Consider the following 16,114-nt stretch of genomic DNA (forward strand, 5'->3'; position numbering starts at 1 on the left):
AAACAATTGATTACCCATATAGAAAGATATTAGATTCCTAACTTATATCATGCATAAAAATAAATTCTGGGTCAGGCACGGTGGCTCACGCCTGTAATCCCAGCACTTTGGGAGGCTGAGGTGGGTGGACCACCTGAGGTCAGGAGTTCGACAGAAGCCTACCAACATGGAGAAACCCCGCCTCTACCAAAAACACAAAATTAGCCGGGTGTGGTGGCGCATGACTCTAATCCCAGCTACTCGGGAGGCTGAGGTAGGAGAATCACTTGAACCCGGGAGGCAGTGGTTGCGGTGAGCCAAGATCGCGCCTCTGCATTCCAGCCTGGGCAACAAGAGCAAAACTCTGTCTCAAAAAATTAATTAATTAATTAATTAATTCTGAGTAGATTGATTAATGACTTAAATTTGAAAATTAAACTTTAAAATGTTGATAAAAAATTATAGGAGAATATGTTTAAGATCTCAGGGATTGAAAGAATTCCTTATTTAAGGCACAACACCATTCACCCATAAAAGGAAGGACTGATACATTCAACTTCATTAAAGTTAAGGCTTTTGTTGTCATCAAAAGGTATCATACTGAGGCCGGGCAGTGGCCCATGCCTGTAATCCCAGCAGTTTGGGAGGCCAAGGCGGGCAGATCACTTGAGGTCAGGAGTTTGAGACCAGCCAGGCCAACATGGTGAAACCCCATCTCTATTAAAAATACAATAATTAGCTCGTGGTGGCGTACACCTGTAGTCCCAGTTCCTCAGGAGGCTGAGGCAGGAGAATCGCCTGAACCCCAGAGGCAAAGGCTGCAGTGAGCCAAGATCGAGCCACTGCACTCCAGCCTGGGCGAAAGAGTAAGACTCCATCTCAAAAAAAGGGAGGGGAGCATCATATTGAAAGTGAAGACAAAAAATTACTCTAAGTAATCTCCTTAGACTTATATAGTTACAAAAAATATTAGATTCCTCATCATTTAAAAGTTCTATGATACAAGTTCAATGTAAAGTGTAGAATATCTCAAATTTTCTAATAAATAAATTATAATGTCTATTTCAGTATTTAACTGTGTACATTAGAGGAAATTTAGATGCTTGAAAAGTCAAAAATAGTATTAAGAAGACTTAAGTGTATGGAGAAGTTTTTTCCACCATCCCTTCTAAAATGACTTGCCTGATCACTATGTTTCCCAATCCACATAGCAGTTTTAACGCTCTTGGCTATTTTGGTCTGAGGTTAGGTACCAAGACTACAACTTTTGAGAGCCAGACACTGCTGAAGCAGGCAAGGGAAATACCAACACACTCAGTGCTTTGCTTTGGCATCTACTGAAACACAAAATGTGATGAAAGTTGTTAGACTAGAACAAACTTCAAATAAAAACTTCACTTTCTGGAGATGATGGGTAGATTCCTGTGGGTCTTTTGGCCCAAGGTATCAGAAAACAAACATTACAAGGTAAGTTATTCTGTCTTCACTCCTGTGACAGTGACCAAAAAGATCCCTATTGTTGAAGGCTAACAAAGAACAGGACTGCCTAATCATATACATATCATCAAGGTCAAATTAATTACTTCCCTCCCAGAGTTTCATTCACTATTGCCACGCATGGTGGTATAAACAATGATAGCCCTTCAGGCTGGATTTGCCACCTGCTGACTGTAGATCCTAGGACTTTGAGTGAACTTAGGTGGTAGTCAGACAGTGGTCACTATGGGCCTTGGGTAAGACCCAGTGTTGTGCTGGCTTCAGGTCAGACCTAGTGCAGTCCCAGAGGTGGTGGTCACAGAGGTGCTTGTGTCACCCCTTCCTCAGCTCCAGGTGGCTCAGCAGAAACAGAGAGGCTCCATTTGTCTGAGGGAAAGTAAAGGAAGAGACAAGAGTCTTTGCCTAGAAATCCAGGGAATTCTCCAGAATAGTATGCAAGACCACCAAGGTGGTACCTCTAAGAGTCTACAAGAGCTACAGCATTACTGGGCTTAGGGTGCCCCCTAATGCAGACACAGCTAGAGTGACCACAGATTTAGATCAGAACACCCAAGTCCCTTTGAATACTTGGAAAGCCTTCCCAAGGAGAAGTACAAACAAGCTAGACTGTGAAGGCTACAATAAATACCTAATTCTTCAATGCTCACCGGGTCAGACCTGAATCCAGTGCAACACTGGGTCTCACCCAAGGCCCATGGTGACCACTGTCTGACTACCATCTATGTTTATTTAAAGTCCCAGGGCTCTACATAACCAAAAGAAAGGAAATCAGTGTATCGAAGAGATATCTGCACTGCCATGTTTATTGCAGCACTATTCACAATAGCCAAGATTTGGAAGCAAACTAAGTGTACATCAACAGATGAATGGATAAAGAAAATGTGGTACATATACACAACGGAGTACCACTCAGCCATAAAAAAGAATAAGATCTGTCATTTGCAACAACATGGATGGAACTGGAGGATATTATGTTAAGTGAAATAAGCCAGCCACAAATTAAAACGATCGAACTCATGGAGATAAAGAGTAGAAGGATGGTTACCAGCGCCTGGGAAGGATGGTAGGTGGTGAAGAGGGTGAATGGTCCCTGGGTACAAACATATAGTTACATACAATGAATAAGATCTAGTATTTGATAGGACAACATGGTCACTATAGTCAACAAAATTTATTGTACATTTAAAAATAACTAAAAGAGTATAACTAGATTGTCTGTAACATAAAGGATAAATGCCTGAGGTGATGGATACCCTAGTTGCCCTCATATGAGGGTAACATTATTACACATTCTGTGTCTGTATCAAAACATCTCATGCTACCCATAGATATATACACCTACTATGTGCTCCCCATTTTTTTTTTTTTTTAAGAATCAATTCCATGAGGTACCATGGCAGGATTATTCATGACAGCAAAGAGTAGGTAAAACAGTGAAACTTTTAGGGCGATAATGGTATATCCATATTGTTGAAAACCATGAAGCCATTACAAATTACCTTAAGACTTTTTAAGAATATAGGAAAATATTCATGTTATAATATTAACTAAAAAGGCAGGATATAAAAATTTTTTGTATAAAAAATGGCTATTTTTTTAAAAAAATTGCAAAGAAAGACAAAGGAAACATTTCAAAATGTTAACAGTGGCTGTCTTTGGAATTAAGGAGCAATTTCCTCCCTTTCTTTGTACTTCGAATCTCAATCTAACACTTATTTGTAAATGGATTCTACAGCAATGAGAATACTAACAACCATTTGTTCATTGAATGCATACTATGTCAAGTATTATACAAAAATTTTCACGGTGGTGTCAATTTCTATGAGAGCTTTGATAAGCAAGAAAGTGACAGAGTGTGAAAATAAAAGTATAAATATGAATAAAGAATTGGCCCACAAGTCAAGAAAGGTGGTTTCTCGTATGGAATTTGGGCAAGCCAATGCACCTCTCTAGGCTTCAGTTTCCTCCCCTCTAAAATCAGGGAGCTGAATTAAATGGTCTCTTACCCTAAACTCAGGTACATTGCTTGAATATGTAGCCCTGGGTGGAATGAAAGAGCAGGAATTAAATTGGCACCAGAGCTCTGTCCCAGATTTGTTTGAAAGATGAGAAGTTGTGGAAATCGTTTGCATGAAGTACCTGGGAAAAGTGGTGCGTGGTGAACCTGGTCAGACTTGGGGATACTGTTGTGGAGACAGATTTTTTCCAGCCCCACTTCCTCACCCCAGGATTTGAGGATGTCAAAGAAGAACTAACTTCAAGGCTTTAGGAGCTAAATGTGTTCAACCCACTAAACTCAAATATTTGTAGGTGACAACATGGTGGCTTTCCTAATAAGCCCTAAGAGACCGCCAGTGGGAGATAAAGTTGTACACCAGGCCCTCTAGTAAACACCAGCGGGAAAAAAGACACGAGACTGAAGAATCAGGAGGTCCTCTAGGTGCATAAAACCGCCTGTCTCCGTGCCCACTGCCACTGCCCTGACGTGACTGTAGTGGCTCATGCTGGGTCTTCCTGCTTCTCCTCTGCCCACAATCCACTCTCCATAGGGCAGCCAGAGTGACTGTCATAAAAAGTAAAACAGAACTTGTCTTTGCCAAAAGCCCTCATCCAGATCCTCAGAGCACTTCTGAGTGTCTAAAGGTCATAGTCTAAAGGCCATGTCTGCCTCCACCATGTTCACTTGGTGCTAGCCAGACTTGATTTCTGCTCTCCTTCCACCTGGCAGAATACAACATGCTCGTTCCTGCCTTAAGGCCTTTCTACAGGTCTACACTCAAACATCAACTCCCAGGACACACCTTCCTTGGCCACCCAACCTACAGAAGCCCCTCTGCTCTGTCATTCTCTATCACATCAGCCCATTTTATTTTGTTTTAACCTTCTCTGAAATTACCTGAATTTTCTTGCTTGTTTATTATCAATCTCACTGCTAGAAAGTAAGTTCTCATGAGAACAGGAACCGCGTCTTCTAGTTCATCCCCATTGCCTAGAACAAGGCTTGGCACAAAGAAGGCACCCAATAAACAGATCAAAGAGATGAATGTAATACACGAAAGGCATTACAGCGGGTATTTCCACCATGTTTACATTTCAAAAACAATCATTTGCATTCTCTATAAAAATCCATCAGGAATATATGACTCCCGTGTTTCCACAGTTCCCAAGATGACACAGTAAGTAAGGAAATGGTCAAGAAATCTCACTCATCTAATGTGTTAATCTCTCTTTTAGCAAGGATCGTGTGTATTTGAGGCAGCATACATCAAGGGTTCCCAGATATAAAAGACACATAAAATCTATCTACAAGACCAGTTAGTACAAGTAAGTGTTCTAACCAAATAGCCAGAATCCGAAAGTTGGCAATAACCACCTCTCCACCTACTCTGGAGCCCACTGGGAATGACAGCAAACAAAAGCTGAAGTATCGTGCTGAAGGGACTATGTTTCTGGATAAGCACTAGAGAGGACTGCCTTGGTGAACCTATGGAGAGACTAGAAGTACATTCTTTTAAGTGCTCACTTTAGTATTGGCAATATCTGTCTAAATATCATCAATCAATAAGATCTTAGTATTGTTTATCCAGTATCTAAACAGTGAGTCTAAACTTGTGATAACTAAGCAACTTCCACATAGAATGTCAACTTCTGTGGGGGAAGAGAAGATCTAAAAATAAAAGGCAAACTTCAAGGTATCATAAGAAAATCACAGATAACAAGTGCCAGGCACTGTGCTAATGATTTTATATGTATCACCTCATTTAGTTCTTAAAACAGCATCACAGGGTGATACTAATATTACTGGATTCCCATTATACAGGTGAGGAAACAGGCCTAGAGAAGCTAAATATCTTGCCGAGCAATGTAAAACAGCTAAGTCGCAGAACTGGAATGTTAAGGGAAGCTCATCCTCTGACCTGTCTCAATGGGGACGCTTGCCAAACGACAGGGAATCAGTCACTACTAAATAGGAGAAGACACGCTTTAGCTCTGTGTGTTCATCATTGAGTACACTAGAATGATGGACAGTCATAATATCCCTAAAGTCAGGAGATGTACGGCAGAAAAAAATAAAAATAAAATTGTCACGTTAATTTCTAAGACCTGAAAAGCTAATTTTCCGTAAAAAAAAAAAAAAAGGTGCCATCTTCCTTGACAGGTATAAATATTGACAACTACCTTTAAAGAAGAATTACAGGAGAACTATTTTTATAAGAGCTACAGACTGCTGGAAAAAGGTTGGTAGTTTCAAAGTGTTCTATTCCTCGAAAATGTCAATCAACAGCAGGTTATGGTAAGAGACTCTTGAGTTAAAGGCTCCTCCAGACAAGCTCTCAGCCAAATCTTTGCACTTTTAACCCAAGGTGAACTAGAAACAAAAAGAGGGGAAATGAGGCTGGAGAGTAGCACCAGCTGCATGTTGAGATGCCAAAGTCAGGACTTAAATCCCTCCAACACCTGGATCCTGCCCAATTTACATTCCCCTGGGTGTGAGGGCTGGCTGTGACCCAGCTCACTCACCTCCTTTTATAGATGAGGAAACCAAGACCCAGCGAGTATCACAGTCTATCCAAAATGACAGTGAAACAAGAGCAGAGCAGGATTTGAATTTAAATCTCCCACCACTGTGAGCCGCTTTCCCACTACACCTGTGTACCAAAATTAGTACGTGAGAACTTTAAAACCAGAGCAAAGAAAGGGCTCACATAGAAAGGGATTTTTTCTGGCCAGAGGATGGTGAAGGCCCTCAGGAAGAGGCAGTGTTTTGTTGGGTCCTGCAGGAAGAGTGTGAGTCCAATCAATGCAGACAGGTAAGAGGAAGAGAGGGGAGGGCCATTGTGAGCACAGACAGCAGTGCAGGTCAGAACACTTTATCAGACAAACGTTCTTCTCTATCCATTATTTCAGAAGCAGGAGAGAGAAGAACCAGAGGAAAGGACTGACAGGAAAACAACATTCAATTGCCATTAATATTTCCCAGAATTTTAATCCATGGGCCCATGATTCAAAGATCATGCTATGTGAAAAACACCTTTACAGCATAATCTATGAGAATGTAATTTAGCCATGGAATTAAATCAAGCTTAAAGCTCAGACATATTTTATGGTATACATTATTACTGTTCTGCTTGGTAATTAGGCACAAATTGCCAACAGCTTATGAATATTACTGTAACTAGTTTTTTAAACTTTTATACAGCCAAAGCAAGTATTTCTGGGCCAGCTAGACATTATTTGTACTGAGATAAGGGAAGGAATTGGGAAGTCTGTCCTCATCTTTACCAGCTTCAAGCACTTGTTCATGTAACAAACGCATGAGCACCCATTCCATACCACATGCGGAGCTAACGACTGAAGCACCCCAGGCCCATCTTGATCTCACAAGAAGGGACTGTGACTAGCATCTCAGTGTCTACCCTGTCCCAGCAATAAAACACCTGGGCGGTGAATTCCTCTTGGGCCAGAGAGTTACAGGGTTCGAGCGCTTCCTGGGAATCTTCCTGTTCTGCACATTTGACTCATTTTCTTCCCACCTAACAAACTGAGAAGCTGTCAACCACTCTCTCCCCTCCCTCTCCATCAGTTGAAATTTATATTATTTATACTAAAAACAAAAACCTTACAAATGAACTGAAAACCCCAACTTTAACTGCTGTTGAAAATCCATCCACTAAAAAAACAGTCATTTGGTTTAGCAAACAAACAATCCTGGCAAAGCTGAGATTGCAGCGGGTACGCTGGGTTTTCCCTAAGCAGCAGTCCTGGGCTGCCTCACAAGGTGACAGGGGCCAAGACACTGACCCCTTAACCCACAGGTGGCGGGTGGGGCTGGGGCAGCCACAGTCCCTGGGCCAGCCTCCTTGGCGTCTGAGCAACCTCTTCCTTCTCCTTTTAATCCGGTGTTCCATTAAAATATTATCATTTTCTGTATGATGCAAAGTGAAAAAGGTTGGAAAGCACTGGCTTGCCTTAAAATATGTTTATGTTTTGGGAAACAGTTCAAGACGACGCAACCTGAGTAACTTCTGGAAGATCATTTCCCCTTTCTGAACCATAGTTTACTCAGAAGTATGAAGAGGTGGTTACACTAAAAGATCCCAAATTTCCCTTTTAGTTTGACAGTAAAATTATTCTGTAAATTGGGGAAATCCCCATATAATATCCTGAAAAATAACATTTTGTGTAGAAAATAAAAGGCAAAAAAAAAAAAAAAAAATTTCAAGTGAGACTTGGAGACTGCTAAAGGCTTCTAGCTAATCCTTACTGATTTAATCAATCTGATTAGGTGCCAGCTATGTGCCAGAGAACTGTGACTGATCCAGGGATTACACATAGGTGACAGAGTACAGTCCCTGTTTGCTTCATGCTTACAGTCCACTGGGAAAGGCAGATAAAAAAAAGAATGATTATAATTTGGCGGAATAAGTACTGAGATGTGGAGAAACAGAGTGGCAAGGGTATGTGAGAGGGCTACCCATCCCAGCTGGGCAAAGGAATGCTGAGTGCAAGAGCTGACATCCAAGGCAAGACTTGAACAAGCCAGAGCTGGGGAGTGGGGTGGGTGATTGGTGGGTGGATGTGGGAGTGTGTGAGGCGGGAGTGGTTGGGGTGGGGAAAGATGACATTCTAGGCAGAGGGAACACCATCTGCCAAGTTCCAGAGGCACAGTGACTTGGGAACGGCATGAACTCCAATCTGGCTGGAGTGTGAAGCATGAATTCAAAAGGGAGAGTGGCATGGCAGGTTCCAGAAGCCTTGTGGCTGCAGAGTAGAGAATCTATGGAGGTGGGCAGAGTGGAGGAGGAAGCTCCAGTGGTGACCACATGTATAAATGCTTGGATTATACAGTGAATCAAGGAAGAGGAAAAAAAGAAAGAGGGTTTTAAAAAGTATTCTTAAAACTGGGAGAGGAAAAGCGGGCAGAAAGTTGGCTTATTCAGAAGCACTATAATAAGTTCACGTAATACAGAATACAGAAAAGTATACTCTTAATTACATTTACAAAACACCAGTTCTTAAAACCCCATGATTATCAAAAACAACAATGTCATTTAACTTTGAAATTATTTTCAGGGTATATTTTATAATTAACATTCATAAAATATTTTAAATTGAATTTTACGTAAGTTCTTTCTCAACACTATCCCTATATATAAATTTTTACCCTGAAAAATAGAATGCACTTCACCATAGCAACAGTTCTATATCAACTCCTACTCAAGTTAGAAAAAGCATATGTAATAGAAACGAATATTCTGGAATATTCTGAGATGCCTGCTTGGAAAAAAAATTACTCCATTTATTTTGTAAAGATTTAAATATAAGAGTTCAATGTTCTTTAAAACATTATTGTAATTAGACAGAAGGCTATTTTAGTTCTTCAAATCTTGTTTTATTAAAGCGTAACTTACTTTTTAAAAGAAAAGAATGAAAAAGGAAAGAAAGAAGTCAATTTCTTGGGGTAATATTCTTGGGGTCAAGTAGATGGGCATGGAAGCAGTAACAGGAAATTATTTTAAGAGACTTATAGTCCTAATATTTAGTTGCTTAGTTTATATTTAACTTACATTACTTTCTCAAGAAAAGCCATATCCTACTGGTATTATGAGAACTGAAAAAAAATTCTTATGTTGACATAGTCTCTTTTTTTTTTGAGACACAGTCTCGCTCTGTTGCTCAGGCTACAGTGCAGTGGCCTCTCAGGTTCAAGCAATTCTCCTGCCTCGGCCTCCCGAGTAGCTGGAATCACAGGGAGGCGCCACCATTCCCAGCTAATTTTTATATGTTTAGCAGAGACAGGGTTTCGCCATGTTGGCCAGGCTGGTCTCGACCTCCTGAGCTCAACTGATCCTCCCGCCTAGGCCTCCCAAAGACATAGTCTTCTTTTTAAAGACAGTAAAAAGATTGGTACTTATTAACTTATTTGATTAATAAATATAAAAATTTCCTAATACGAATGAACAGGTTTATAGACACCAGGTCTTAGGTTGCTATGGTATGAATATTTGTATCTCTCCCAAATTCGTATGTTGAAATCCTAACCCGCAAGGCAATGGTATTAGAAGATGGAGCCTTCAGGAGATGATAAGTTCATGAGGGCCTGAGAGTGACCCCTTCCCCCTTCCACTGTGTGAGTACATGGGTAAGAGACCCTTTACCCATTCCACCATGTGAGGTGCCATCTAGGAACCAGGAAACAGGCCCTCACCAGAAACTGATCTGCTGGTACCTTGATCTTGGACTTTCCAGTCTCTAGAACTCTGAGAAATAAATTTCTGTTGTTTATGAGCTACTCAGTCTATGATATTTTGTTACAGCAGCTGAACAGACTAAGACATGCATTATATACTACCAACAAGTCTTGTTACGATACGAAAATGCAATATTAAACTAGATGTCATTCAAAGTATTTCCTTTCACATCTCCCTCTCATGGCCAGCCAAATGCACAATGCCACACATCTCTGCCACCCTTGCTCACAGCCCGAGGTAGAATACTCTGTTACAGTCCCAGCTCACTACTATTCTGAGCTTTCTCTGACCTACATTCCAAATGCTCCCCTACATCTCAATTTTTCACTGTCCTCAGAAAAATTCCTTAGTACTTCTGTTTCTAACCACCTTGCTTAACATTTCCTTCATACACTAAAATGAAACCTGGCTGGCTGTTTGTTATTCCCCTGCAGCTCCCTCATTTGGGGGCTGACCTTTTTCTGCCACATCCAACCATGGACCATATACCTCAGGGTTCAGGGTTCAGAAGTTCTTCTTTGCTTCCTTAGGGCTTTACCACTGTCTGTCTTCAATCTAAGCCATCTATAAACTTCACAATTCCCAATCACCATTCCTTGCAATCTCGGACACCTGGATCCTTGTTGTCCTCTATGGCTAATCTTGCTGCTATCTTAGATTTCAACATTCACGTGGACAACTTTTTCCCAAACTCTGTTCCTTGATCTCTTCATCTCCAAAGACCTTCTCCCTTCTGCTACCCACCTTCTATAGCCATACATAGGATCTTGCCATCACCCAGAAGACCACCACATCTGATATCCGAAAGTCTGGCATTTTATTCTTTGATACCTTCTCTCTCACATAACTACTCCCTACATATTAATTTTTTGACCCATCACCATCCCATTTTACCCCATGTCCTTGACCAAATTCTCATCAGGTTTCTCTGAGCCCTATTCTGGACTAGTTCTCAACTTTGACCTATAAACACCTACAGACTTTGAATAAAAATGATTTTGTCCACCCTCCCTACTTAGAAGCAAGCTCACTAGCATAGTTTCTAACAGCTCAAGGCTGCATCCTTAGGATGACCCCAGCCCCACTAAAAGTACCTGCCTGAGAAAGCTTGGTGCTGCCAGGATTCACCATTCCAGTCAAAATTTGGTGACAGGCAGCCAGATGCTGAAGCCCTTCTTAGAACAGTTACCTTAGAAAGCTTGCAATTATAAAGACTTTTTCTGCCCCTCTGGGATGTAAATCTATCACCCAAAATTGTCTTTTTAAGGACCAGAGAGCTGACTCTTTGAAATGTGGTATTAGCAAACAATTAGTAAACCCACATGGGTTTCACATAACCACACCTCACTCGCTCTCCTCCCCCAGCTCATTCCCTTTCCCTGTTCCCTCATACTCCCTTTAAAACACCCAGTCATCTATGCCAAAATGAAGTCAAGTTCAATTCACACCGGACTCTTCCCTACTGCAGGAGTATTATTGAATAAGATCAATCCTTACCACTTCAGTGCCCAGCTCCATTTAGCTTTGACAATGGAACTCACACACCCTGCCACCACTTCACTATTTTTCCCCAGCTTCTATCACTCTCTTGCTAGTATTCTTAATCTTTTAGGGGGAAAAAATGTAAATTTCTTCATATAAGTAAACTGGCCTCTTCCTTATCTCTGAACACTTCTTTCTTTACACTCTGCACTCCAACCTCACTCATCGTCTTTCAGTTCCTTGAATTCATCCTGCTATGCTTCACTTCCAACAACTGCCATGCTGGTTCTTCTACCTGGAATACTCCCCTAACAATACCATGGCTTGCACCGACTCATTCTTCAGTTGGTATCTCATCCCTGGGGAACATTCCTCAATGCTTCCCTGCCCTTGGGTTAGGTTAACCTGCTACCTATCCCCAGGCCATCCTGGTCTCCTCCAACATGCCATGCACTAAGCTGTATTGCACTAGCCTGTCTTCTCTGCTATACAACAAGCTCTGTGAGGGCAGGGAAGACTTCTGTCTTGCTTACCACCCTCTGTTCCTAATACTCGCTTCATTACCTGAGACACAGGCACTCAGTAAGTATGTGTTAAATAAATTAAGTATTCAGGATCATTCGTGTTATGTAAGAGAAATACAGCCCCTATAATGAAAATTCTCATCACTGGAATCTGCAAAGGCATCTCTGATTCTTTCACAGAACATCTGAAAATAGTCACAGTACAAAGGATGGAACACTACATGCTAATATGAATTTGCAAAAACTATGGTATTATTCCAACTCTATTTGCATATTGGGTATTTACAAATGTAAAATATTTTTATTGGGTTACCTAGGATAACTAATTAGAACTAAACTTTTAGTTACTAAACCTATTGATAATCTTTCATTGGAAATAGCACCAATTCCACATTTCATGGTAAATATAAAACTATGTCCAGACTTAGCCCATTTAAAGCCGAAGTTGAAATTTGGGTAACTTTTTTTTTTTTTTTTTTTTTTTTTTGAGACGGAGTCTCGCTCTGTCGCCCAGGCTGGAGTGCAGTGGCCGGATCTCGGCTCACTGCAAGCTCTGCCTCCCGGGTAACTTTTAATTATAAAAATGTTTCTTTCGTATTTAAAAGTTTGGGATGTTATGTTGACTTATTGTTTTGTATTATATGGTACTTACTGATAAATCTGTACTATTGGGAACATATTGATCCTGTTCTCCCAGCAACACATCAATCACAGGATGCCTTCCATTTTTTATTATGATTTTTCTTTCTTCTTGTACAGTTGGTCTGCAAAAAGAAGTATGTTTCAATTTACTAAGCATGGAAATAGCCTTAAAAAAAAAAAAAAAACTAAGACAGCATGAAAAATTTCAGTGCTGTTTGTACGACAGAAAACAAAACTTTAAACATAGATTTTAAGAACATATGTCCAGAATAAAACCTTGAGTATAAAAGTTAAATTTGAACTATAAAATAAAAATTGGGAAAATATTTATTATAATAATTGTGCAATGAAGCACATACTTTAGAAGAGTCTTATAAATGGCTTCACCCTTGTAGTTTACCTTTATGAGATCTTTTTTTTTTTTTTTTTTAAGAGACAGGGTCTCACTGTGCTGCCCAGGCTGGAGTGCAGTGACTATTCACAGACACAATTGTAGCACACTACAGCCTCAAGCTCCTGGGCTCAAGTGATTCTCTTGCCTCAGCCTCTTCAGGAGGCTGGGACTATAGGTGCATGTCACCATGCTGGGCTTTATTTTTCATTTTTCTATTATTGTTTGAGATCAAACCAATATTTTCACTAGTAAAGATAACAGTTCAGATTATTGTTACTTATTTTCATTAATGAATATAATAAAGCAAATCACATAAAATTATTTCTAGATGTAATTATTAAACTATGTGTTGGACTTGGAAACGAAATGACCTAAAATTTTCATACATTGTTTCATTAAAACATCTTTCTATGGTCTTTTGTATCTTTTACTTGGATACAAGAATCATATTTTGGCCTTGTTGTTCTTTAAGTTTTTTAAAGACCTCTATATCTGTTTTATCTACAGCTTTAGCTGTGTAGTCAAGACCCTCTGAGCCCTGCCTTACTCTCAGCTCTCCTTCCCAGATGTTACTACTGAGACCAGCTTGCTGTCTACCTTTTCCAACCTTCTTCTGTGCATTTATGTTTATGTATGCATCATACTGGTTGTGATTTCTTTAGAAAAGTCATACTGTAATATATCATTCTGTAATTTAAAAAATTCGATAGTTTATTTTAACTCAGTACATACATAAAAAATAGATTTCACCATTTACTATCTGGATATAATATATTCCTTTAAAGTCATTTCACAAATAATTTTACAGAAATGAGAATAAGGGGATAGTAAAAAAAAAAAAAAAACCTCATGACAGATTTTAATAAGAATTTAAACACAGTAAATCTCAAAGTTTTATTCCATATTCTCCTGGTTTTCAAGGCATATATATCTGAAATGGGTAACACATTCTGAAGGTCATTGCTCATCAGCTGTCAAGCATGCATCTGGAACATATTCATTCATAAATACTAAATTCCAAATTTCAATACATTTCTAATAGGTTCTAGAGCAGATTATTTCTGATTCTTTTCACATTTGTATCAACGAAAATATAAATACTTGAAGTTTTCAAAATATTTTAAAGCTTATAATTTTCTTAAAGAGATGTCAGTTTTGCTCCATAATTGCAAAATATTTTCATTTTTTGACTTATCAACACCAATTAGAATAATCAAATGAGTACCTTTATTTCTACATCATCTATATCCTTTCAATCTCCTGTCTGTCTATAAATTATAACCTATAAATTGTATCAAGTAAATTTTAATGAATAAATATTATAAAAGATAGAAGAATACTATCACGTCTTTCAGCAAAACAGGACAGTCCAGGTTCTTGTCACCAAATATTACATGATGAATGTTTCCTATTGAATGATTAACTGGACAAGAATAACAGAGTTCATTTTGCCCTTACAAATATATTATTCACACACCAATCCTTGAGTTTGAGAAAATTCACCTAGGATATTGTCTGAGCATTCAGAATCTCAGATTTTGCTGATACATGAAATTTCACCATCACCATGAATATCCAGGGCACTGGTTTCTTTCTCTTCATATTCATCATCTGATGAACCTAATAATTATGAAAGGCCTTCTGTCAATTTTTTTCTCTTTGCCTTTATGGGTGAACAATGAAAAATTCTGAATTTTCAACTGTGTTCAATGAAAGTTAGAAGCAGACTCCAACTGTGGCATCTGCACTCTTCTTTTATAAACCTTCTTGGAAGATGATGTAACACGGGCAATACAATAAGAAAACGGATGATGTGATAGTGATTTCTCTCCTCACCTCTGCATCATCATTCTCCCATTTTCTTTTCATTTTAGACTTTTTTTTTTTTTTTTTTGAGACGGAGTCTCGCTCTGTCGCCCAGGCTGCAGGCTGGAGGGCAGTGGTGTGATCTCAGCTCACTGCAAGCTCCACCTCCTGGGTTCATGCCATTCTCCTGCCTCAGCCTCCCAAGTAGCTGGGACTACAGGCGCCCGCACCACACTTGGCTGATTTTTTTTTATTTTTAGTAGAGACGGGGTTTCACTGTGTTAGCCAGGATGGTCTCAATCTCCTCACCTTGTGATCTGCCCGCCTTGGCCTCCCAAACTGCTGGGATTACAGGCGTTAGCCACCGCACCCAGCCTATTTTATACTTTTATAGTATAGTTGAAACAAATGATAAACAATGTTAAAACAATTCTCAGGATGATGAAATAACAAAATGTTCCAAGATATAGAAAAAATAAGATCACTAAAGATCCCAAAATGCATCTTACATTTATAAAAGAATCCAATAAACCCACATGGTAAGTGTAAGACAGAGTAAGTTTTACTCTCCTTTTTAAAGGGAAAAAAGTAAACTTTGTTCTTTAAATGGCCTTTAAGAAACTGAAGTTAGGTTCAATAGACCCTTATGGTAGAGTATATTGAAGATCACTTCTTGTCAGATATTCAGCATTCTTTCAAAGCTGCTACACATTTTCCACTGTTAAACATTTAGATTGCATCCAAATTCTTACTTATAAATGATGATGCAATGAACAATCCTATACACATCTCCACGTGTACATGTCCAAGTGTTTCCCAAAGCTAGAGTAAATTTTTGAAGTGTGATTCCTAAGTCATAGGGTATGCATATTTTTTATTTTAATAGATAACAGTATATATACCAATCTACCTACCTACAAGCAGGATATGAAAGTTAACTTGTTTTCTCATACCCTCACCTAAAGTTGGATTATTAAACTTTCTAATGTTTGTCAACAAAACAGGTAAACAGCGTTATCCCATTGTTTTAATTTGCACTCGCTGATTACTAAGATTGAACATCTTTTCATCAGTTTCTTGGTCATTTGTTGGTCTTTTTCAAAAGCATAATATCCTACCATCGACCTCCTGTAGTTCTTTGACTCAGAACTTTCAAGTGTAACCACATTTCTGAACTTACTCATAACACCAATAAATACTACTTTCCTAAATTATTCTTCTTAAATATATCTGGCTAATAAAATCCCAGATGCTCTCACATTTTACAAAGAAAGTGACTACAGGTCAGGCGCTGTGGTTCACGCCTATAATTCCAGCACTCTGGGAGGCCAAGGCAGGTGGATTGCTTGAGGCCAGGAGTTTGAGACCAGCCTGGCCAACATGGTAAAACCCCATCTCTACCAAAAATATGAAAATTAGCCAGGCGTGGTGGCACACGCCTGTAATCTCAGCTACTCAGGGGACTGAGGCTGGAGAATTCGTTGAACTTGGGAGGCAGAGTTTGCAGTGAGCCGTGATTGCACCACTGCACTCCAGCC

The 16,114-nt window shown here is 39.5% G+C and overlaps 1 protein-coding gene across 2 annotated transcripts in view; it reads right to left on the reverse strand.

Moving 5' to 3' along the window:
- MSH3 (mutS homolog 3) overlaps positions 1-16,114 on the reverse strand; it is a 221,234-nt gene that overhangs the window by 72,288 nt on the left and 132,832 nt on the right. For both annotated transcript variants that reach the window (XM_050795642.1, XM_050795643.1), the window contains exon 19: positions 12,387-12,498. In XM_050795642.1, the coding sequence (XP_050651599.1) occupies positions 12,387-12,498 (112 nt within the window). The remainder of the gene's footprint in view (positions 1-12,386; positions 12,499-16,114) is intronic.

This window comes from Macaca thibetana, chromosome 6, assembly GCF_024542745.1.
Source record: "Macaca thibetana thibetana isolate TM-01 chromosome 6, ASM2454274v1, whole genome shotgun sequence".
In the NCBI taxonomy this organism is placed as follows: domain Eukaryota; kingdom Metazoa; phylum Chordata; class Mammalia; order Primates; family Cercopithecidae; genus Macaca; species Macaca thibetana.